We start from the raw sequence: 24,513 nt of genomic DNA on the forward strand, positions 1-24,513 counted from the left end.
CTTTGTTGTGGGTACTTGTCCTTTGCATTATAGGATGTCTAACAGCTGCCTAGCCCCTACCTGCTACATACCAGTAGCACCCTTCCCTCCAGTTGTGACAACTGAAAGTGTCTCTAGACATTGCCATATGTCCCCTGAGTGCAGGAGAGAGGGAGTGGTTTGTGCAAAAACTCCCCAAGTTGAACCAATGGCTTATCACATTGGGAAGCCATCTGATTGGTTACTGTCGTAGCTTACTTAGTGCACGGCCACAATAGCAGTATAACAAAACAAACAAGGCATGGCAAAGGAAAACTTCTCACCCTGTGGCGTGAGGGTGGAGGGTTCAGTTGGTTGAACCACAAGGATAGAATTAAGCCTGGTAAATATATCTACTCCCTCATCAAACATATCTCCATAATGCTCAGAAAGGCCCTAAAGACTATTGTTTAAGTGCTTAGGAGGTAGACAGACCTAAGTAGGCAATGGGTTCCGTCACTACATATGTGACCTTAAGAAGTCCCTAGACCTTTCTGGGCCTCATTTATAAAATGGAGATGGTTAAAACTACTTCCCTACAATAAATGAAATCCTGTCTGAAAAGTAGCCAGTGACTGACACCAAGCAGGCATCCAGTAAGTGGAGGCTGTTTGTGTTATCAATACATCTGTCTTCTGTTTTCTTCAATAGAAAATTGATAGTCTTTCTTGAGAATGTGTGTTATTGATTCTTTGGGGAAAAGCACCAGCATACGTAGGTTTTTTTTCTGCTAGATCAAGCTTAACAATAAAACTGAGCTCCAGAAATGTGGTCGGAAAAGCAACTTCAGGGAAGTGTAATACAGTGGTATGATACAGGTATACAATACGATCTGCTTCATTAAGCAAAATTAAGATAAGAAAAATGGAACCATTGATTCTTTAAAAAAATCTTTTAATGTGTTTATTGGCTGTATCTGAATTTCAACAGTGAACAAATGACAGGTTAGGATAATGACAGGTTAGGATAATCAAAGGGACTAAGTACAAAGATGTAAATGGGATGTAGGAAAAACCCAGACTGTTACCAATAAAACCTGTTTCTGCACCTAGATCCAGAAGGACAGGAGCAAGGAGAGGTTACTGGGAACCTTGAAAAGTAAAATTCCATAAAGCAGGGGCCTCTGGTGGAAAGAAACAGCCAGAATGAGGAAAGGAACAAGGAGAACAAATATTTCAGCCTCATTTTCCTCCCTCATTCTAATCTTCTGCCAGGAATCCCCAGTGGCCAAATTCACCCAGAAATCAGAGGGAATGGGAACACTGCACAGGCAGGAACGTGGGACGCTGATTCTTAAAACTAGAAGCTAGCCAGTATTTTAGCAGAAGTGAGATAATGTGACAGTGAAATGTGTGAGAACGTCATAGATACTGTAGGAGTGCCCACAAAGGAGCATAGCGTAGGCACAGAACTCTGGAACGGAAGGCCTGGGTTCAAATCCTGCTCCTACTGCCTTAGCTCTCTGTGCCTTAGTTTCCTCGTCTATGTAATGGTGATAATGTACCTACTTCGTAGGTACTGTTATTATTCGGATTAAATCTGTTACTGTATGTAACTCGCTTAGAACAGTGACTCAGTGTGAGTTGCTCAGTTGTGTCCGACTCTTTGCTACCCTTTGGACTGTAGCCTGCCAGGTGGCTCTGTCCATGGAATTCTCTAGGCAAAAATACTGGAGTGGGTTGCCATTCCCTTCTCCAGGGGATCTCCCCCACCCAGGGATCGAACCCAGGTCTCCTGCATTGCAGGCAGATTCTTTACCATCTGAGTCACTAAGAAAGCCCCACAGTGACAGGCCCATAGTAAACAGTATATAACTGTTGGCTACTATTATTAGTACAATATTATGCGTCTTTGGGAATTCAGAGGAGGAAAACATTACTTCTAGCTGGAGAGAAGGCTTGTTGTAGGAAGTAACATTTGAGATGGACCTTGAACGATGGATTTGAAGGAGGCAAGGGCAAATTTTTTGAAAAACATTTCAGGCACTAGGGATAGTAGACACAGACACTAGGCAGAGGGCAGAGTATTTGGCAAATGGTCCAGTTTGACTGGAGTATAGGATACAACAAGGAATAGATACAGCTTCCCCACTCCCCTCTGTCAGAAAATGGAATGTTCCTTTGAAACCTTGTATGAATCAAAATGGTGCAAAGTAAACAAGCATTACCTTATGACCTGCAAAAAGTGAGTCAAAAGAAAACACAGATCCCTGCAAAGTTCAAAGCTATGGAGGCTTGATGCTGAGATGCTGAGTGTAGTTCCCTGGGAAGGAGCTTGGTGGCACCACTTTTGCTGCTGGGGAGCCCACTACCTCTAAAACAGTTCCTGAAAAACAAACTCTGAATGCTATTTTTCATCTTTTTCTCAAGAAAGCAAAAGTCCTCTCCAGACTTCTCTCAGTCAGCTAAAACAGGTATTAATCCAGGTCTTTCATAAAAGCTAAGTAGCATAAGCAGAGCTTTGAAAAGCAGAGTCAGATTGCAGGGAGCTTTGAACACTAGGCATCATTTGGTAAACAATGAGGAAAATTATTTTTTAAGCAAAACTCCCAATTTTTTAAAAGAATATTTTATAAATAAATATTTTATATTTATTTATTTATATAATATAAATAAATTTATAAATTTATTTATTTATATAATATAAATAAATTTATAAAATATTTTATAAAATAAATATAATATATAATAAATATATATAAATATATATAATAAATATATAAAATATAAAATATTTTATAAAAATTTTACAGAATATTTTATAAATAAATACACAAACATAGAGTAAATCAAGAAATGTTTGTTTAGAGAGCATGTTTTCAAAATAGATCACAAATGTCATACAATTATAGAAAGAATATATATAGGAAAGGAAAAAAGGGAGGTAGGATGTATTTTATTAACCTATCATAGCCTCCAATTAAAATAAATAAATTTATATTAAAAAAACCTATCATACAGAGAAAAAAGTCACCAATTTTGAGCTACATTCTGTAATTAAACACATCTAGATCAGATCAGATCAGTCGCTCAGTCGTGTCCGACTCTTTGCGACCCTATGAATTGCAGCATGCCAGGCCTCCCTGTCCATCACCAACTCCCGGAGTTCACTCAGACTCACATCCATCGAGTCAGTGATGCCATCCAGCCATCTATCTCATCCTCTGTCATCCCCTTCTCCTCCTGCCCCCAATCCCTCCCAGCATCAGAGTCTTTTCCAATGAGTCAACTCTTCGCATGAGGTGGCCAAAGTACTGGCGTTTCAGCTTTAGCATCATTCCTTCCAAAGAAATCCCAGGGCTGATCTCCTTCAGAATGGACTGGTTGGATCTCCTTGCAGTCCAAGGGACTCTCAGCATTTTTTCCAAAAAAGTATTGTTCACATAGAAATAGAAAAAACTTCATACATTGTATAATTCAGCATTAGTGTAGGGGAACCCAAAGAGGATTATCTGCTAGTCCAACCTAGTTCAGAATTCAGTGTCTCAAAGATGAGCCAGTCCCTTCATGCAGAAAGAGGAGAAATTATCAGTTTATTAAAGAGCATAAAGGAAGAAGGAAATTACAGTTCTTCACCAAAAAAAAAAACCAAAACACCACTCTTCAAACAAATTATATAAGATTTATTGCAATCACTAGTTATATTGTGTTAAACAATGACATTGTTTTTATAGCTAAATTTTTAGCTATATTTTTATAGTAGTTTTACATAGCCTTATATTCAGATAACAGTGTGAAAATATTCTGTCTGCCTTAAAACACAGAGAAATGGACTTACAAAGAATAAACTGTGACTATCTGCACGACCAGCATTGAATTAGAGTCAAAAATTTAGATTTGGCACTATCTGTTAGTACATGTAGTCATATTCTTGACTGAATAAGGTTATTCTGACATAAATGTAAACTTCCATTCAACTCCAGGGGGCACAGACCTAAGCATTCAAGTTACCTGAACATAGTGAAAGAAAATGGGAGGAGACAAATGAAATCAAATCTAGGGCTATATGGAGACATCCGTACATTATTTAGGATGTTCCTTATTATTTAGTCTAAATGATTTACATTAACATAGAAAAGGTACAAAATGGAAAACAAGATATTAAACCAGCCAGATATCATCAACTAAAAATTAATACAAAGAAACAATCACTCAGTGTACTAAGAGACAGCAGAAAATTGGGTTGGAGCGTTCTTTGTCCACTGAAGAAAACCTGATCATATTTTGTTTGGACGCAGACTCCAATAAGTTCTGTGTCCTCTGGAGAGTATAGCATTTAGCACAGTGTTATGAGTCTAAGCTGTCAGTTCAAACTGCCTGCATTAAACCTCTGGTTCTGCTGTCATTACTCTATGCGTCAGTTTCCTCCTCTCCTTATCAACACTGTCCCAGTGTAAGACTAAAGTGTATCTCTAGTGGAATGGGGATTATGTGAGATTTTATGTGTAAAGAAGGCAGTGAGTGGCACATAGGAAAAACTCAATAATATTAGCTATTTTGCTTTTCCTCTTTTTTTTTTCATTTGGAGCCCAAACTACGCTGATGTAATTGGCAACATGACATCAAGAAATCATGGGAAACTTGGGTAATTTAGAAGATACCTTCAAAGAGAATACTGAAAGAATACTTTGGAAAGAACTTTCTTCCCCAGAAATTACCATTATTTAACACATTTCATTTTTCTACATGAAAATATTTCCTTCACATGAATCCTTTTTATCTTGCCATCTATTTACCTATCTCTGAACTTTAGCCATAAATTTAAATGAAAAATTTCTGGGGAAAATTTCATAAGCAATTACAGATACATAAAAATGTCATTTGCATGATCTTGAAATACACTTTTGTTTTGCTATATAGTTTAATCTGACATAGTAAAAATATCGAATAAGATCTTTCTTTCAACATGTACATGTTCATGCCCTAATCTTATAATTATCACAGAAAATGGTGTTACACAGTGTATAAAGTATTTAAGTGGAAGGAAAACCATAATCACTGATAAAGGCTTTAAACTCCTAAATTTCCTTTCCTTTCCTGTGTTATTTGAAAGAATTAGTATATCCCCATGTGAATAAGTTCAGATTTTATAGAACATATCTTTTATTTATAGACTGAACTTTCTTCCTTGCATTCTTTTTAGACATAATCTATGCAAACCTCACAGAGAAATGCCTGTCTTGAGTAAAGACTAATGGTGGGTAGTTGAAAGAAGAATGTTTAGAAAATTTTGCCATGAGTTCCACTTATACATTGTGAGGACGAATTACTAGATGATTTAAGAAAGATTTTATTTTTACTCTTACTATGTAGTAATTGTGAATAGTGTTAACATCTTCTTGATTATTTTTGCATTCGAATGCAGAAATTTTCACTGGGTCAACATCTCATCTTCTTGACCTTCACTTATTCACTCATTCATTCATTTATTCACTCATTCACTCATGGTTTGATTTGATTAAAAAAATCAAATATCATGGTCTTCTTTGTGCTAAGCAATTTACTACCTATCATATACCCCTTCATAATTCACAGCCTTGTCATGGCAAAGGGGCATGTATAACTCACTGAACCTATGAGCCATGCTGTGCAGGGCCACCCAAGATGGATGGATCATAGTGAAGAGTTTTGACAAAATGTGGTCCAATGGAGGAGGAAATGGGAAACCATTCAGCCATTCTTGTTGGGAGAACCCTATGAACAATATGAAAAGGCAAAAAGATATGACCCTGGGGATGAGCTCCCCAGGTTGGAAGGTGTCCAATATGCTATTAGGGAAAGAGTGGAAGGCAATTACTAATAACTCCAGAAAAAAATGAAGCAGCTGGGCCAAAGCAGAAACAACACTCAGTTGTGGACGTGTCTGGTGGTGAAAGTAAACTCCAATGCTATAAAGAACAATATTGCATAGGAACCTGGAATGGTAGGTGCATGAATCAAGGTAAACTGGATGTGGTCAAGCTGGGGATGGCAGGATTGAGCACAGACATCTTAGGAATCAGTGAACTAAAATGGACAGGAATGAGTGAATTTAATTCAGATGACCATTATATCTACTACTGCGGGCAAGAATCCCTTAGAAGAAATGGAGTAGCCTTCATAGTCAGCAAAAGAGTCTGAAATGCAGTACTTGGGTGCAATCTCAAAAATGACACAATGACCTTGGTTTGTTTCCAAGGCAAACCATTCAGTATTACAGTAATTCAAGTCATCAAATGTAATCCAAGTAATCCAATGCCCCAACCACTGATGCTAAAAAAGCTGGAGTTTAATGGTTCTATGAAGACCTACAACATCTAGAACTAGCACCAAAAAAAGATGTGCTTTTCACCATAGGGGATAGCAATGCAAAAGTAGGAAGTCAAGAGATACCTGAAGTAACAGACAAGTTTGACCTTGGAGTACAAAAGGAAGCAGAACAAAGGCTAAGAAGAATTTTTCCAAGAGAACACACTAGTCATAGCAAACACCCTCTTCCAACAACAGAAGACATGACTCTGTGCGTGGACATCACTAGATGGTCAATACTGAAATCAGATTGATTATATTCTTTGCAGCCGAAGATGGAGAAGCTCTATACAGTTAGCAAAAACAAGACCAGGAACTGACTGTGGCTCAGATATGAGCTCTTTATTGCAAAATTGAGGCTTAAATTGAAGAAAGTAGGGAAAACCAATAGGCCATTCAAGTATGACCTAAATCAAGTCCCTTATTATTATACACTGGAGGTGACTAATAGATTCAAGGGGTTAGATCTGATAGATAGAGTGCCTGAAGAACCATGCATGGAGGTTCATAACATTATACAGGAGGCAGTGACCAAGACCATCCCAAAGAAAAGAAATGCAAGAAGACAAAGTGGTTGTCTGAAGCTTTACAAATAGCTGAGGGAAGAAGCAAAGCAAAAGGCCAGGAAGAAAGGGAAAGATATACCCAACTGCAATAAATTAAAAAATTTATACAATTAAAAAAAAAAAAAAAAGATATACCCAACTGAATGCAGAGTTCCAGAGAATAGCAAGGAGAGATAAGAAGGCCTTCTTAAATGAACAATGCAAAGAAACAGTAAAATAGGAAAGACTAGAGATCTCTTCAAGAAAACTAGAGGTACCAAGGGAATATATCATGCAAAGATGGGCACGATAAAGGACAGAAATGTTAAGAACCTAACAGAAGCAGAAGAGATTAAGAAGAAGTGGTGAGAATACACAGAAGAACTGTATGAAAAAGGTCTTAATGACCCAGATAACCACGATAATGTGGTCACTCACCTAGATCCAGACATCCTGGAATGTGAAGTCAAGTGGACCTTAGGCAGCAATACTGCAAACAAAGTTAGTTGAGGTAATGGAATTCCAGCTGAGTTGTTTAAAATTCTAAAAGATGATGATATTAAAGTTCTGCACACAATATGTCAGCAAATTTGAAAAATTCAGTAGTAACCAGTGGACTAGAAAAGGTCAGTTTTCATTCCAATTCCAAAGAAGTGAAGTGCCAAAGATTGTTCAAATTACCATACAACTGTGTTTATTTCACAGGCTAGCCAGTTTATGCTCAAAATCCTTCAGGCTAGGCTTCAGCAGTACATGAACTGAGAAGTTCCAGATGTATAAGCTGGGTTTAGAAAAGGCAGAGGAACCAGAGACCAAATTGCCAACATTTGCTGAATCACAGAGAAAGCAAGGGAATTCCTGAAAAACATCTACTTCTGCTTCATTGACTATACTAAAGCCTCTGAGTGTGTGAATCACAACAAACTGTGGAAAATTCTTTTTTTTTTTTTTTTTTTTTAAATATTTCTAGGCTGGCGGCCTAGAAAAGCCTAGAAAGAGTTGCTCTTTTCTTCCGCCTCCGGGTCCGCGCGTCAGTGGTCTGCGCAGAACCCAGGAAAACCTGTGGAAAATTCTTGAAGAGATGGGAATACCAGACCACCTTACCTGTCTTCTGTGAAACCTATATGTGGGTGAAGAAACAGCAATTAGAACTGGACATGTAACAACAGACTGGTTCAAAATTGGGAAAGGAATACATCAAAGCTGTATATTGTCACCCTGCTCATTTAACTTCTATGCAGTATACATCATGCAAAATGCCAGGCTGGATGACTCTCAAGCTGGAATCAAGATTGCTGGGAGAAATACAAACAACCTCAGATATGCAGATTATACCACTCTAAAGGCAGAAAATGAAGAGGTACTAAAGAGCCTCTTGATTAGAGTGAAAGCAGAAAGTGAAAAAACTGGCTTGAAAATCAACATTAAAAAAAACTAAGATAGCGGCATCTGGTCCCATTACGTCATGGCAAATAGAAGGGGAAAAGGTAGAAGCAGTGACAATTTTTTTTTTCCCTTGGGCTCCAACATTATTTCAGACAGTGATTGCAGCCATGAAATCCAAAGATGCTTGCTTCTTGGAAGGAAAACTATGACAAACCTAGACAACATACTAAAAGGCAGAGTCATCACTTTTCCAACAAAGGTCCATATAGTCAAAGCTATGGTTTTTCTAGTAAATCATGTATGGATGTGAGAGTTGGACCATAAAGAAGGCTGACCCAGAAGAGTTGATGCTTTCAAGTTGTGGTCCTGGAGAAGACTCTGGAGAGTCTCTTCACAACAAGGAGATCAAACTAGTCAATCCTAAAGGAAATTAACCCTGAATATTCCTTGGAAGGACTGATGCTAGAGGTGAAGCTCCAATACCATGGCCACCTGACTCGAAGATCCAACTCATTAGAAAAGACCTTGTTGCTTGGAAAGATTGAAGGCAAAAGGAGAAGGGAGCAGCAGAGGATGAGATGGTTGGATAGCATCACTGATTCAGTGGATATGAATTTGAGCAAACTCCGGGAGATAGCGGAGAAGGCAATGGCAGCCCACTCCAGTACTCTTGCCTGGAAAATCCCATGGACAGACGAGCCTGGTAGGCTACAGTCCATGGGGTCATGAAGAGTCGGACACAACTGAGTGACTTCACTTTCCCTTTTCACTTTCATGCATTGGAGAAGGAAATGGCAACCCACTCCAGTGTTCTTGCCTGGAGAATCCCAGGGACAGAGGAGCCTGGTGGGCTGCCATCTATGGGGTCGCACAGAGTCGGACCCAACTGAAGTGACTTAGCAGCAGCAGCAGCAGCAGCAGCTGGGAGATAGTGAAGGACAGAGGAGACTGGCATGCTGCAGTCAGACTTAGTGACTGAAAAACAACCTATCATATAATATATAGAAACACAACACATGTTCATTATTTTTTCCATAAAATCACTACGTTAGCCATATTTTCTTGTTTCTTTTTGTTTTCCTTTTGGTTTGGGTCTTTAAGAATTAAATAAAATATATAGGGTGAAGATCTGTCATTTATCTTACTGATATGGCATCAACATGCTTATAATCTTTATCATTTAATGGAAACTGTTCTCACTTTCCTTCCTTCACCTATTTATACCATCACAATATCATCTTCTTCAGAAAGGCTCACCTGCCCCCCATCTTGTCTCACCTCCTTAGCATCCCTAAGAGGTTTGCTATACACCTTCAGCACCCCATTCCCATCTCTCCCCAGAACTCACTTTCCATGAGCCCCTTCCACTCATAAGCATCTCCGGAAAAAGTAGGAGTTCTGTGTTATTCACCTTTGTATCCCTAAGGCAATACTTGGCACAGATTAAAAACTCAACAGAGGCCAAAGGTTGTCCAAACTACCATACATCTGCGCTTATTTCACAGGCTAGCCAGGTTATGCTCAAAATCCTTCAGGCTAGGCTTCGACAGTATGTGAACCATGAATTTCCAGATGTTCAAGCTGGATTTAGAAACGGCAGAGGAACCAGAGATCAAATTGCCACTATCCGCTGGATCATCGAAAAAGTGAGAGAGTTCCAGAAAAACATCTACTTCTGCTTTATTGACTATGCCAAAGCCTTTGACTGTGTGGATCACAATAAACTGTGGAAAATTCTGAAAGAGATGGGAATACCAGACCACCTGACCTGCCTCTTGAGAAACCTACATGTGGGTCAGGAAGCAACAGTTAGAACTGGACATGGAACAACAGACTGGTTCCAAATCGGGAAAGGAGTATGTCAAGGCTGTATATTGTCACCCTGCTTATTTAACTTATATGCAGAGTACATCATGAGAAATGTTGGCCTGGATGAAGCACAAGCTGGAATCAAGATTTCTGGGAGAAATATCAATAACCTCCGATATGCAGATGACACCACCCTTATGGCAGAAAGGGAAGAGGAACTACAGAGCCTCTTGATGACAGTGAAAGAGGAGAGTGAAAAAGTTGTCTTAAAACTCAACATTCAGAAAATTAAGATCGTGGCATCTGGTCCCATCACTTCATGGCAAATAGATGGGGAAACAATGGAAGCAGTGACAGACTTTATTTTTTTTTGGGGGGGGGGGGCTCCAAAATTACTGCAGATGGTGATTGCAGCCATGAAATTAAAAGATGTTCCTTGGAAGAAAAGTTATGACCAACCTAGATAGAATATTCAAAAGCAGAGACATTACTTTGCCAACAAAGATCGATCTAGTCAAAGCTACAGTTTTTCCAGTTATTATGTATGGATGTGAGAGATGGACCATAAAGAAAGCTGAGCACCAAAGAATTGATGCTTTTGAACTGTGGTGTTGGAGAAGACTCTTGAGAGTCCCATGGACAGCAAGAAGATTCAACCAGCCCATCCTAAAGGAAATCAGTCCTGAATATTCATTGGAAGGATTGATGCTGAAGCTGAAACTCCAATACTTTGGCCATCTGATGCAAAGAACTCACTTGTTGGAAAAGACCCTGATGCTGGGGAAAGATTGAAGGCAGGAGGAGAAGGGGATGACAGAGGATGAGATGGTTCGATGGCATCACTGACTCGATGGACATGAGTTTGAGTAAGCTCTGGGAGTTGGTGATGGATGGGGAGGCCTGGCATGCTGCAGTCCATGGGGTCACAAAGAGTTGGACATGACTGAGTGACTGAACTGAACAGTATCTTAAGATAAACTGCCTTTGAATGGGAGCTTTCTTTCCAGTACTTTGAAGTCTGCAAGATGTATCTAGAAAATTTACTACTGTGGAAAATGAAGACTGCTTAAATCGAATGGGGGGCAGGGGAGGGCCTGTGGTTTTCTTTTTGATTAATTGCTGTAACACTGTCCTTCAGGCAGCTGAGGGAGTTTCATATTTTCTTTAGACATCATTAGACACTGAAGTTCTTGCAGGAGAACTTTGACGCTATAAAATTCTGCCATTTTGCTAACACTGATATGGCTCTTGGGTCCACCACTCCATTAGAACTATTAACTCCATTCATATTAATTTTTGTTACAAATCTTACAAAGAGAGGGGGTGCTTCTGGGTATTTAGGTACACATTCTATTTTAAGTTTGTATATTCGGTTTTCATAAATTGTTCTTGGAGGCCCAGTTATCATCCCTGTCCATCTTGTGTCCTGTCTGCATCATCTTATAGACCCCAGCTAACTGGGCCATCTCCTACTCCTTTCTGGCCTTCTTCGAGTTCTTCCAACAGTCAGAAATTGCAAGGGACTTTTTCCTCATGCAAAAAACTGCTGTAAGTTGTCGTACCTCAAGCTTGCTGCTTACAAAACTATCTGTATTGACGAGCACAACCAGAAGGAAGGGGCACGTGGTTTGTTACCCGTGAAGTGATGACTAAACCAGGGCTGGTGACAGAACCTACAACCAGAACAAGATGCTCACACGGTGAGACACACAGGAATGAGACCAGCTAAGAGGCTCCAGGTTCTCATCTGGAGCTCCAGCTCTTTCTGGGGAACACTCTTGAATGCAACGGAAGACAGTAACCTCCACCACCCACATGGTGAAATGTTCATGAGAGGACTGTGTGTATGAGGCTGCTCCAACATATGTGGATTTAAAATGTAACGGGCTTACTCTTCTGGCACTCCATTTTTGGTTAACTGTCAGGGTAGCCTGTGGGATGCTGGATCAGAAGATCTGGCTGCCAAGGGCTACTCTTTGAGGCCCTGCAATCCTGGCCAAGGCAGGAGGAAGTAACCTGTCATAATACGAGCATCCTGAAGATTCTGGTGGGTTTTTCACAGTTCTACCCTCTAAGATCTATGCAGAAATCACAACGGACCCCTTAACCAGTGGGGCATCTCTCAGTCACCCCTCAGGATCCTGTTTCTTTCTCTCATTCTTCCTCAGGGGCTTCTCTGAAGTCAGGGCCAAACGGACATCCCCAAGGCTCCTCCCCCAACTCAGACACCCAGCATCCAGTAAAGGACTTCATCTATTTGGGGATACCTCTGCATCCTCTAGGGGAGCCTTTGATGTCGTCTAAAGAGCCACCAGCCCCCGACTCATCCGGAGTAGCTCTGGTCTCACCCCTTGCCTGCTCCGGCCGTTCAGCAGCGCCGCACGGCTGGGCCCTTCCTCTCAACAGGGCCCTCACGCTGCCCTCCATTTGCTTTTGTTTGTTTTTTCTGACCTTTAGAAAAGTTCCTCAATAATGTAGTAAGTGTAATATTTCAGTATTCCCCCGTAGAGGCCCACATCATAATTTAGAATTTCAGGATGAATCACCTCTTCTGTTTTCTTGAGGTGCTGTTTCTGTGACAATTTCCTTCACAAAAACAGGAATTGCTTTTTATTTTGGCAGAAAAAAAAAAGTATAACAAAGTCAGGAGTGACAGTGTATCGTTGAGGTTATGATGTCATAACCTGGTGTTGGCCTCGGTGGAATACAGTGTCAAGCCAGTAATACAGGCAGGTATCTACTTGCAGTTCACGAAATGTGCATGCCCATCTGTGCTGTAAATTATAACCCAGTAACCACTGCATTTTGTGTACAACATATGGCACTGCTCATGGGGAAGTGCTCTAAGTGATAAATACGAAAGAAAAAAGGGTCATTCACAGTAAATACTTACCATCTGCTCCCGAACAGGATGGCAAGCAGCATCAAGATGGAAATTTAGGTTCTGTTCCCACCCAGCCATAAATTGTTAAACAGAACAGATGATATATGATTTTACAAGTCACTTAGTAAACACCCATGCCTGAGGCAAAGGGTTCATTTCTATTGAGAGTTCTCTGCCAAGGGCAAGAAACTGAACCACAGTCAAAATAGAACTATCCATCTGTTTTCATCTTCAATGTCAGAGGCCACACTGGTTGAATCACTCCAAATATCCTCAGTTGGATTGCTCATGCCATGAATAATATGCTAAGCTGCATTTCAAAGTAAATGATGGTCAGCTTGACGTGGTAATGAAGAAGGAAATAGCATCATCAAGTAGTCAGAAGAAAGTAGATTGTAAGCAGTATGTAGAATGTGATAGATAGATCAGTCCATCTGTGTGCGTGAGAGAGAGAGACGGTGGGTAAAGAAAGAAGACTTAAGACTTTCCTGCTTAAGAATCTGTCTGCCAATGCAGGAGACACAGGTTTGATCCCTGGTCCAGGAAGATCCCACATGCCACGGAGCAACTAAGCCCGTTTGCCACAACTACTGAAGCCCACTCCCTTGAGCCCGAGCTCCGCTACAAGAGAAGCCACCGAAATGAGAAGCCTGTGCACCGCAGCTGGAGAGTAGCTCCCACTCATCACAACTAAAGAAAACCTGTGTGCAGCAGCAAAGACCCACTGGGGCCAAAAAGAGTAAATAAATAATTTTTTAAAAAAGAAAGGAAAAAGACGTAAATATCATACCCTGAAATATGGATGTTCGTTCTCTGAGATGAAAACAAATGAGTTTTCATCTTCATGCCTCTCTGGAATTTTAGGATTTTCTGCAGTGAAATGTATTTCTTTTTTTTTTTTTTTTTTAATTTATTTTTAAAAGAAAATCCATCCTGAACCCTCCTCCCTCCTCCGTCCCCATACCATCCCTCTGGGTCGTCCCAGTGCACCAGTCCCAAGCATCCAGCATCTTGCATTGAACCTGGACTGGCATCTCGTTTCATACGTGACATTTCACATGTTTCAATGCCATTCTCCCAAATCTTCCCACCCTCTCCCTCTCCCACAGAGTCCATAAGCCTGTTCTATACATCAGTGTCTCTTTTGCTGTCTCGTATACAGGGTTATCGTTACCATCTTTCTAAATTCCATATATATGCGTTAGTATACTGTATTGGTGTTTGTCCTTCTGGCTTACTTCACTCTGTATAATAGGCTCCAGTTTCATCCACCTCATTAGAACTGATTCAAATGTATTCTTTTTAATGGCTGAGTAATACTCCATTGTGTATATGTACCACTGCTTTCTTATCCATTCATCTGCTGATGGACATCTAGGTTGCTTCCATGTCCTGGCTATTATAAACAGTGCTGCGATGAACATTGGGGTACACGTGTCTCTTCCCTTCTGGTTTCCTCAGTGTGTATGCCCAGCAGTGGGATTGCTGGATCATACGGCAGTTCTATTTCCAGTTTTTTAAGGAATCTCCACACTGTTCTCCATAGTGGCTGTACTAGTTTGCATTCCCACCAACAGTGTAAGAGGGTTCCCTTTTCTCCACACCCTCTCCAGCATTTATTATTTGTAGACTTTTGGATCGCAGCCATTCTGACTGGTGTGAAATGGTATCTCATAGTGGTTTTGATTTGCATTTCTCTGATAATGAGTGATGTTGAGCATCTTTTCATGTGTTTGTTAGCCATCTGTATGTCTTCTTTGGAGAAATGTCTATTTAGATCTTTGGCCCATTTTTTGATTGGGTCATTTATTTTTCTGGAGTTGAGCTGGAGGAGTTGCTTGTATATTTTTGAGATTAGTTGTTTGTCGGTTGCTTCATTTGCTATGATTTTCTCCCATTCTGAAGGCTGTCTTTTCACCTTGCTAATAGTTTCCTTTGATGTGCAGAAGCTTTTAAGGTTAATTAGGTCCCATTTGTTTATTTTTGCTTTTATTTCCAATATTCTGGGAGGTGGGTCATGGAGGATCCTGCTGTGATGTATGTCAGAGAGTGTTTTGCCTATGTTCTCCTCTAGGAGTTTTATAGTTTCTGGTCTTACGTTGAGATCTTTAATCCATTTTGAGTTTATTTTTGTATATGGTGTTAGAAAGTGTTCTAGTTTCATTCTTTTACAAGTGGTTGACCAGATTTCCCAGCACCACTTGTTAAAGAGATTGTCTTTAATCCATTGTATATTCTTGCCTCCTTTGTCAAAGATAAGGTGTCCATATGTGCGTGGATTTATCTCTGGGCTTTCTATTTTGTTCCATTGAACAAATGTATTTCTTATAAAATCAGGTAAAATATGCTGAATTCTAATGAATCATATCAGAAGCAAGGAACTTAAATTCATCAAAGTGTTAGGTTCCGAGAACTGAAAGAGGTGCTTGTGTGGGGACTGATGAAGTTTGAGATAGTTGATGCTAACTCTGAGGAGCCAGATATAGCAGATAATTAAGACAGACAGAAGAGAAAAGATTATGCTAATCATGAAATCCAATAAATGAGGAAGTAGCAAAATCAAAATAAAAATTAGTATAGGGAAGATGAATGACAATCAGATTCCCTTATTTAGAAACATGTTTTACTTGAAACTAGAGTAATTATTAAATTAGATAATCAACCTTATTCACCAGCCTTCACTTTAAATTACTGTGGGCTTCCTCTGCAAATCAAACCCATTCTCCAAAATGGAAGAATTACTGCTTTTAAGAATACGCCATTATGTTGTGAGAAAGTGAAAGTATTAGTCGTTCAGTCGTGTCCATGAACTGTAACCCGCCAGGCTCCTCTGTCCATGGAATTCTCCAGGCAAGAATACTGGAGAGGGTTGCCATTCCCTTCTCCAAGGGATCTTCCCGATCCCAGGATTGAACTCAGGTCTCCTGCATTGCAGGTGGACTCTTTGCTACATGAACCACCAGGGAAGCAGTCCTAAAGTGATTCCAAATGGGAAAGTTCCCATAGAAGTTTTGAGTAATATCAGCAAACTTTGAAAGCAATATTTATCATCATGTGTGTTCTCAATTTGTTTTTATACTCATATTCTATAAACCCTGAAAACAAGTAGAAAGACAGAAACTTGTAGTGAGTGACCACACTTCTCTTTTTCAAGCCTGCCTTGCTCTGCTCTCAGAAATGCTCTCAGGCTTCAGTCTTTGTGACAGACTGGGGTCTTCTGCTACTCCAAACCTCTGTTGATTCCTCTCATTGATTTCCTATGATGTGAACCATAACCAGTGTCCACCAGACAGTGACCTTTGCTTCCCTAATGTTCTATCAGTGCTGTCAACTTGGGGGGGACCCTGCTGCTGCACTGGAGCTGAGATAATAGCAGCAGGAACCATGTATACAGCACCTAACACCTCAGTTCTCCTCACAGTGCCTGGAACAGTATCATGCATGCAATAGCATCTCGGTATTGATTTTGGTTGAATGAATGAAAACGACTTTTCATCCCCATTACACAACTAACTATTCAGTGGTTTTGCAACACACAATTCTAAAACAGAGATTTTCCCCTGAGACTGTATCACAGCATGAAACGAGAAAACAGTATGAGCTCTAGTACAGTCCCAGGAACAGAGCATTCATTTCTCTGCACTTGAACCCTCCATCTCCAGTTCCTGATTACTTTGAATTTGAAGGTACTTCTATGTTTGCTTTCTAAAAGCAGGATCACCTCATGTATATATATTAATATAAATCTATAGGTTTCCTTCGGATGCCTCTGTGTCTTTAGGAAGCAGATATGTGTAAAGTGTATGTCCTCCAGTTAATATAATTTATTGCTATGTACCTTCAGTTTCTGTTGTATCTTAGGAATCTCCCCAGTTGGTAGGTTGGTCGGAAAATGCTGATATAATGGAGAACCACTCTGGGAATCGGCACATTTGAGGTTGACTTGCCAGTATCCAAAGTAACAAGCCTGGCATGAATCATGGCGTTTCAAAGATAGCAAGACTGGCAACCAGTCATCTAGTCAATCTTTTTATAGCAAAGGTGAGGAAAGTGAGACCCTAAAAGCTTAAGTGGCTTTTGAAGAACATTTTGCTAATCGTTGAAAAAGTTAGAATTTAATCTAGATATCCTACTCTCTGATCATCACATTGTATTATTCCACACAATGAGAGATGAACAGGTGTTACCTTTTTTTTAAATAAGCATGTTTGAGATTAGGTTATTTCTGGGCAAACCATCAATAGCCTTATCCAGTTTATAAATTCCTTGAGAGTAGGAACTGTGTCTTATACATTTTTTATCACTCACATATTAAATATATTATGGAGCACTTAGTATCTCTCAAATAAGTATTTTTTGACTACTTGATTAACTGAGTACAGAATTAATATGTAATTAGACAATAATTTGTTGTACAACAAATAATACAGTTAGGAAAACAGACACTGTTTTGAAAAAGAAAGTTACACAACTTGGCAGGTTTTTTTGGAGAGATAATATGAATAACTAAATACATATATTTTAGAATCCTAGGTCTGCTATTTAATAGCTTTGTGACCATGGGAAAATTACTTTTTTAAATACCTCTTCCTTCACCTTATAATGGGAGTAACAATTACCTCATATAGTTGCTTTAAAGATTAAATGTGGTTGTCTGCATAAGTACTTAAAGTGCTTTCAGATGGCAAATAGCCAACAAATACTGGTCATGATCAGCTAAATTATGAGCACAGTAATACCTAAACCTTAAAGTTTTTAGAATATAAGTCAGGATATAACTGAATGAGAAAAACCTGTCTAGCTGGGGAATGTTTTTTTTTAATCTTTCTTATTTGTTCTCTGAAGAAATCAATGGAAAATGTGTCTTAATCTGCAGATAATCTGGTGCCATAGAAATAGCAACCTGCTCCAGGAATATTGCTATGTAAGGAAAAAACACCATGGGATAGCCATGATTAAGTAGTTTATTGATGATAATGAAGATGTATTTTTTTCCAAATGGAATCTAAACTTAGCTTGTGGGGAGGAATTTTTAAGTTTTTTTAAACTCTTAAAATGTCATGAAAATATGGAATACTCCTGTACTTTTTTGCATAAATTTGTGCTCCATGTAAAACTATGTAACTTTTAAATATTTGCATCAACTGTCCCAGCACTTAGAAGAAAAATAGATAAAATCAGAAAAGTTGTCAAAGAGAAAGTAGTAGCCGTAATCTATTTTAAAATTACTTTTAAGTACAGCTGCAGTTTCAGAAAAATGGAATTTGTCTAACAAGCTTATAGATTTATCTATACATGACTCATGGAGAAGGCAATGGCACCCAACTCCAGTACTCTTGCCTGGAAAATCCCATGGACAGAGGAGCCTGGTAGGCTGAAGACCATGGGGTCGCGAAGAGTCGGACATGACTGAGTGACTTCACTTTCACTTTTCACTTTCATGCATTGGAGAAGGAAATGGCAAGCCACTCCAGTGTTCTTGCCTGGAGAATCCCAGGGACAGGGGAGCCTGGTGGGCCGCCGTCTATGGGGTCGCACAGAGTCAGACACGACTGAAGCAACTTAGCAGCAGCAGCAGCAGCATACATGACTCAAAAGCTTAGCACCACAATTATGATAACAGTGTCTGTAAAATTATATCCTAAGTTTCAAGGCTTTCACTGTTTCAGACAAGTTCAATCACATCTCAAATGACTTCCTTTTCCATGGATATCAGAATAAAACACTTTTAGGTCCTTATCGTTACTGGGAGTCTAAAGTGAAGTGAAGTGAAGTCGCTCAGTCGTGTCTGACTCTTTGAGAGTCTAAATGAGAACCTAATTGCCCAAGTTTAACATGAAGACTTTCATGAAAATAAAATGGTGCTAAACTCTCCCAAACTCAATAACTGTGTAGTGATTATTTATGTCACCCCTTTATTTCTCTTTTCAATTAATGCAGATGGACCTTATGGACTTCGAGTTAATTCTGATAGAGGACTAAAAGTAGGGGAAGTGTTCACTGTGGATATTGGAGAAGCCATCTTGTTTGATTGTTCTGCTGACTCTTATCCTCCCAACACCTACTCCTGGATCCAGAGGACAAACAATGCCACATATGTCATTAAGCATGGGCCTCGCTTGGAAGTTGCATCCGAGAAAATAGCCCAGAAGACAACTGACTATATGTGCTGTGCTTACAACAACATAACTGGAAGGCGAGATGAAACTCACTTCACCGTCATCATCACTTCTGTAGGTAAGTGGAACGTAAAACGCAGGGATCCGATGAAACCCAAATGCCTGTTAGCCTTGCTCTGCTCCTATTTTATACTTGTGTGGAAGAAAATATCATTGTGTGTATCATATATTCTAGGAAACTCTTTTTTGAGCTAACTAAGCCATGGTTTCTAACAGTCAAAGAAAAAAAACCCAAAGAAGAGTGGAGAGAGAAATCAGTTGCTAGCTCTGAGGGGCTATAAAAAAAAAAGAGAGAATTCAGTACAATCCTTCTAAATGTGCATTCTTGCTTTCCTGATTTTATAAACAGGAATAAAAGAGAATCAGATTACTCATTTATAAAAGTTTATATATACAGTTGCATTAAGTCAGATGAACACACCTCCATGAATTAGAAATGCGGTTTCCCTACCATCTGGTTTCCTTCTCACCATCCTTCATGGGCTTCCCTTCTTCTTTCACCATTTGAAACCTGAAATCTGTGAGATTTAGCAACAGGGGTCTCAATACCTTGGAAACGACAGAATTTTGTAAACTTGTGAAATTGGGCATTTTCTAGAAGTCATCTAATTTTTAGAACGGTCATAAATCCAAAGAGTTAAGAATCATTGCCTAAAATACTTATGTCCACCAAATTCCCAGCTTTCTGAGCCTTCTCTTCTGTCTACAGTATGATTTCATTCACTCCCATAGTTCCATGTGACACTGGTACATCCAAAATTTGTAAGGCTCTAAAACTGTATACACAATTACCTTCTAAATGTCTCCACTTTGACGTGCCAGAGGCAGCATACAGGTCCAATATATCAAAAGTGAAACATCTTCTTTACCCTCAAATTGCTGTTCTTTCTGTTTCCCTATTTAAATGAATGGTCTCTTGCCTGGAAAATCCCATGGACAGAGGAGCCTTGTAGGCTGCAGTCCATGGGGTCGCAAGAGTTGGACACGACCGAGCAACTTCACTTTCACTTTTCACTTTCATGCATTGGAGAAGGAAATGGCAACCCACTCCAGTGTTCTTGCCTGGAAAATCCCAGGGACGGGGGAGCCTGGTGGGCTGCCGTCTATGGGGTCGCACAGAGTCAGACACAACTGAAGCGACTTAGCAGCAGTAGCTACCAACCTTAGCCAGAAAGCTAAATGCCATCCCAGACTCTTTTCTCTTGCTTATTGCCCGGCCCAACATCCAATCAAGTTTGTCGATTTTCCTTTCTTCCTATCTCTCAAGTCCATTCTCCTCTCTCCTCTTTCCTCCTTCTTTCTTTCCTTCTTCTCTTTTTCCTTCCCCTTCTCCTCCTAAATATCTTCTCCATTTGTACCTTCTCTTTCTTTGTCTTTATAGCCCTGGTGCCTAGGATAGGACCCATTACATAGAAAGTCAATGTGTATTTTTTTTAATAAGTAAAACAAGAATATAATCCTTAGAATTTTCAGTACTTGACCCTTAGGCCATGTGCATCAGAATCACATGGGGATATCTAATAATGTATTTTCATTAAGATACCTCAGACCTTTCGGATCAGGACCCGGCAGCTCATAAATGGGATCTGAATATCCAGCAAGCGCAAGCGAGACACCCATTATGAGCCATTAAGAGTTGTAAGACTATTATAAATATACAGATTGATAAATATATGGTAGGTGGGGTCTTCCCAAGACTCCCTAAAATCGAGGGTATTCATATTTGCAAAAATCATCTGTGTACACTGGAACTTACATACAAACATGGTAAGATTTTGTTTTTACTCTTATGAATAAAATGCTTCATAGAAGAGTGCTATCCAGTGGAACTTTTGCTTTGAAGGAAATGTTTGATATCTGCTCTATCCAATATAAGTACTTCCTAGCTTCATTTGGATTTTTTTTATTTTTTCCTCTTTCTTTTTTAAATTACGAAAGCAATTTACAGGAGACTTGGAAAACACAGAACAAAGTTACATATAGTTTCTCTTTATATTGTACTTCCTAGTATAATATAGTACTTCCTAGCCTCATTTGGATATTTTTCTTTTTTTCCTCTTTCTTTTTTAAATTACAAAAGCAATTTACAGGAGACTTGGAAAACACAGAACAAAGCTACATATAGTTTCTCTATATATTGCAGTTATTTTAAAGTAGATAAATTAAGAGTTTTAGTTGGAGTTTCAATATCAAACTCTCAAAAATTAATGGAATGAATAGACAGAAAAGTAGAAGGATATAGTAGACCTGGAAAGCACTATGAGCCAATGCAACATAATTAAGATTTATACAATTTTTACACAACAGTAGTATGCAAATCCTATTCAAGTTCCCATAGCTCATTTGGCTTTTGAGCACTTAAAATATGGTTATGCCACTGAAGAACTGAAGCTTTTATTTTGTCCCTATTAATTTTAATTTAAGTATTTCTAGTAGCTAACATATATCTAGTGACTATCATATTGGACAATGCAGTGCCTGAATTATGCTTCATTTGGGCAGTAGTTAATAACATATTTTCCTTATAGGTCTCAAAAACATATATGTGTTTGTGTTAGTCTCTCTGTCACGTCTGACTCTTTGCGACCCCATGAACTGTAGTCCACCAGTCTCCTCTATCCATGGAATTCTCCAGGCAAGAATACTGGAGTGGGTTGCCATTCCCTTCTCCAGGGGATCTTCTTGACCCAGAGATCAAACCCAGGTCTCTTGCACTGCAGACAGATTCTTTACCGTCTGAGCCACCAGGGTGTTTAGGGTTATATAAACCAGGCAATCAATCTTTCATTATTTGACACCTGTTATGGACCAAATACTAGGGTAAATGCCATCTGAAAAAAATAATTCCTGCTAACAAGATGCTCACAGCCTGATACGGGGGGGTGGCAGGCATGTAAGTAAACAGCCAGCATACTTTACTTTCTATTTTACCAAGTTTTTAATATATTTAACCAGCTTTTTACCTCAATGGTTAACTGAAACATAATTTTTAAAAACAGCATAATTAAGTATGTAATTTTGTGGCAATCTGGATGTTGTCTTAGACTTGTTCCTCATACTCACTGCAAGTGAGAACATGTCTATGATATGTAGGTGTGTACTGCACTGAAACCTTTCTTACTACCTAAACTTTTTCCATAATATTCAGCCAAGCTATCATCATAGTATCAGAATCCCCCAATATTTGATTCAGATCTTTTTACCAAAGTCCAAAGACAGCTACAGTCTTAATATCAAATAATCACCTTTTGCAAAATCTAAAAAACCTGTTTGACCTGTACAGAGAGCAGACATTTGTTATTATTGTAAATAAGAAGAGCAGGTGCTTATTTTTCAGAGTGATTCAGTGCTGTCAACATTCATGACCTCTTTGTGGTTTGTAGAGCTGTTTTCCAATCCCCAAATGTCCACAGAACTTAAACAGTAGCAAATGGCAAAGAAAATGAGTAGTATTAATGTGTTTTAAGTATTTGATTTTTAGAAACTTTTCCAAATCAATGAATCTCTACAATGCAAATTAAAGGTACAAACAAACCAGGTGGCTCAGTGGTAAAGAGTCCAAATCCACCTGCTAAACAGGAGTTGCAGTTTTGATCTGGGTCAGGAAGATCCCCTGGAGAAGGACAGGGCAACCCACTCTAGTATTCTTGCCTGGGAAATCCCGTGGACAGAGGAGCCTGGCGGGCTACATCCATGGGGCCGCAAAAGAGTGGGTCATGACTTAGGGAATCAACAACAACAACCTACATGAAAACATTGGACATCATTTGTAACTGTCAGCTGAACACTTACTGACCATCCATTCTGATGAGCTACCTATATTAATATCTGTGGAAAATGCAAAATAATTTAGAATGGTGAGATGTCTGCCTTTGAGATATTTTTAAAACCAAGTTACGTTTGACATAACCAGAGTCTAGTTGTAAGAAACCGGAGAAGGCAATGGCACCCCACTCCAGTACTCTTGCCTGGAAAATCCCACGGATGGAGGAGCCTGGTGGGCTGCAGTCCATGGGGTCGCTAAGAGTCGGACACGACTGAGCGACTTCACTTTCACTTCTCACTTTCATGCATTGGAGAAGGAAATGGCAACCCACTCCAGTGTTCTTGCCTGGAGAATCCCAGGGACGGGGGAGCCTGGTGGGCTTCAGACACGACTGAAGCGACTTAGCAGCAGCAGCAGCAGTTGTAAGAAACAGAACATCTTTGTTTGTAATGAGGCAAAGAATGTGGCCGATCAAAAAAACTCAGCAATAAGACACGAGAGGCAAAGGAAGAAGGAGTCAAAGATAACTATGTAGTCATAAATTTGGAAAGAAAACAACAAGCACTAGAAATAATCAAAGGTTTTGATTATTTGATAGGGACTTTCAGTTCAGGAGAGGAAGACTAGAGAATGTGGCTATTAGCTCTATGTTTTCCTGCCCGTTTAAGACTAAACCAGATGGTGCCTCCCCCCTCTTTGGACTATGATTCACATCTAAGTTATCAATGGACCTCTCTGTATCTTAGTAGAGATATCCTAAAGAAAACAGGGGAAATAGGCAAAGTCACCCAGCTAGTCAGTGATAAAGTAATATCTGAATTCAAAACCCCTTTTTTAAACCACTGAGTAAACTGTCTCCCTTGACGTTGACTGAGAGTATCAATGTCTAAAAAATACGTCACATATATACAGGATATGTCACATATTTGTACAAGATAGTATGTATTTTATCACCTTAACTAACTTTATGCTATAAACAAATAGATACTCTGGTTTATCCAGACATGTGTACTTTCATATTAGTGAGAAATAATGAAATATTTGTAACTAAAAGTAATACCTAGTATGTAACTTTCAAGAAAAGAATAGCAATTAAAGTAATAACTTAGCATTCATATTTTGGAAGAACAATGATTTTATTACCATAATTAAAGACTTTCTTGAATCCAAGTATCCCTACTTTAAAATTTAACTGGGTCTAAATCACTATTGTGACATGCAATATACATAAAATTAAAATGTTTATAATCAGAATTCAAATGTTCACATTTCATGACAACATTCCAATGTACAAGTTATTAGAGTTCTCAAGAGTCACATGGCCACAATTTGAGATTTAGCCACAGTAGAAATATTTTTGTATGTGATCCAGCAAAATCTCTAATTTTTTAGTATCTATTTCTAATTGCACAACTTTTCCTAAAGAAGAGAATGGCAAAATGACCCTACTCCTAGGCAGGAAAATGAATTTACTGATTTCTGTTAACTACCTAGAAATTTCTCTGGTTAAGATTTCCAGGAGATGTATTTCACTTTAGATCATGGAGGATAACAACTGAGATGAGCTGCAACCCTTACATCCAGACCCTGGAGCCTTAGGTGACATCCCCTGAGCATCTATCACAGAACAACTGTGTCT

At 39.2% G+C, this 24,513-nt stretch overlaps 1 protein-coding gene and 1 pseudogene across 4 annotated transcripts in view; one reads left to right on the top strand and one right to left on the bottom strand.

The window, feature by feature from the left end:
* Positions 1-24,513, top strand: part of HEPACAM2 (HEPACAM family member 2) — a 61,299-nt gene that overhangs the window by 17,900 nt on the left and 18,886 nt on the right. For all 4 annotated transcript variants that reach the window (XM_070369847.1, XM_070369844.1, XM_070369845.1 and 1 more), the window contains one exon: positions 18,870-19,166. In XM_070369847.1, coding sequence (XP_070225948.1) covers positions 18,870-19,166 — 297 coding nt within the window. The remainder of the gene's footprint in view (positions 1-18,869; positions 19,167-24,513) is intronic.
* LOC102276107 (ubiquitin-conjugating enzyme E2 variant 1 pseudogene) lies at positions 11,158-11,462 on the bottom strand (annotated as a pseudogene).

The sequence above is a fragment of the Bos mutus genome, chromosome 4 (genome assembly GCF_027580195.1).
Source record: "Bos mutus isolate GX-2022 chromosome 4, NWIPB_WYAK_1.1, whole genome shotgun sequence".
Taxonomy (NCBI): domain Eukaryota; kingdom Metazoa; phylum Chordata; class Mammalia; order Artiodactyla; family Bovidae; genus Bos; species Bos mutus.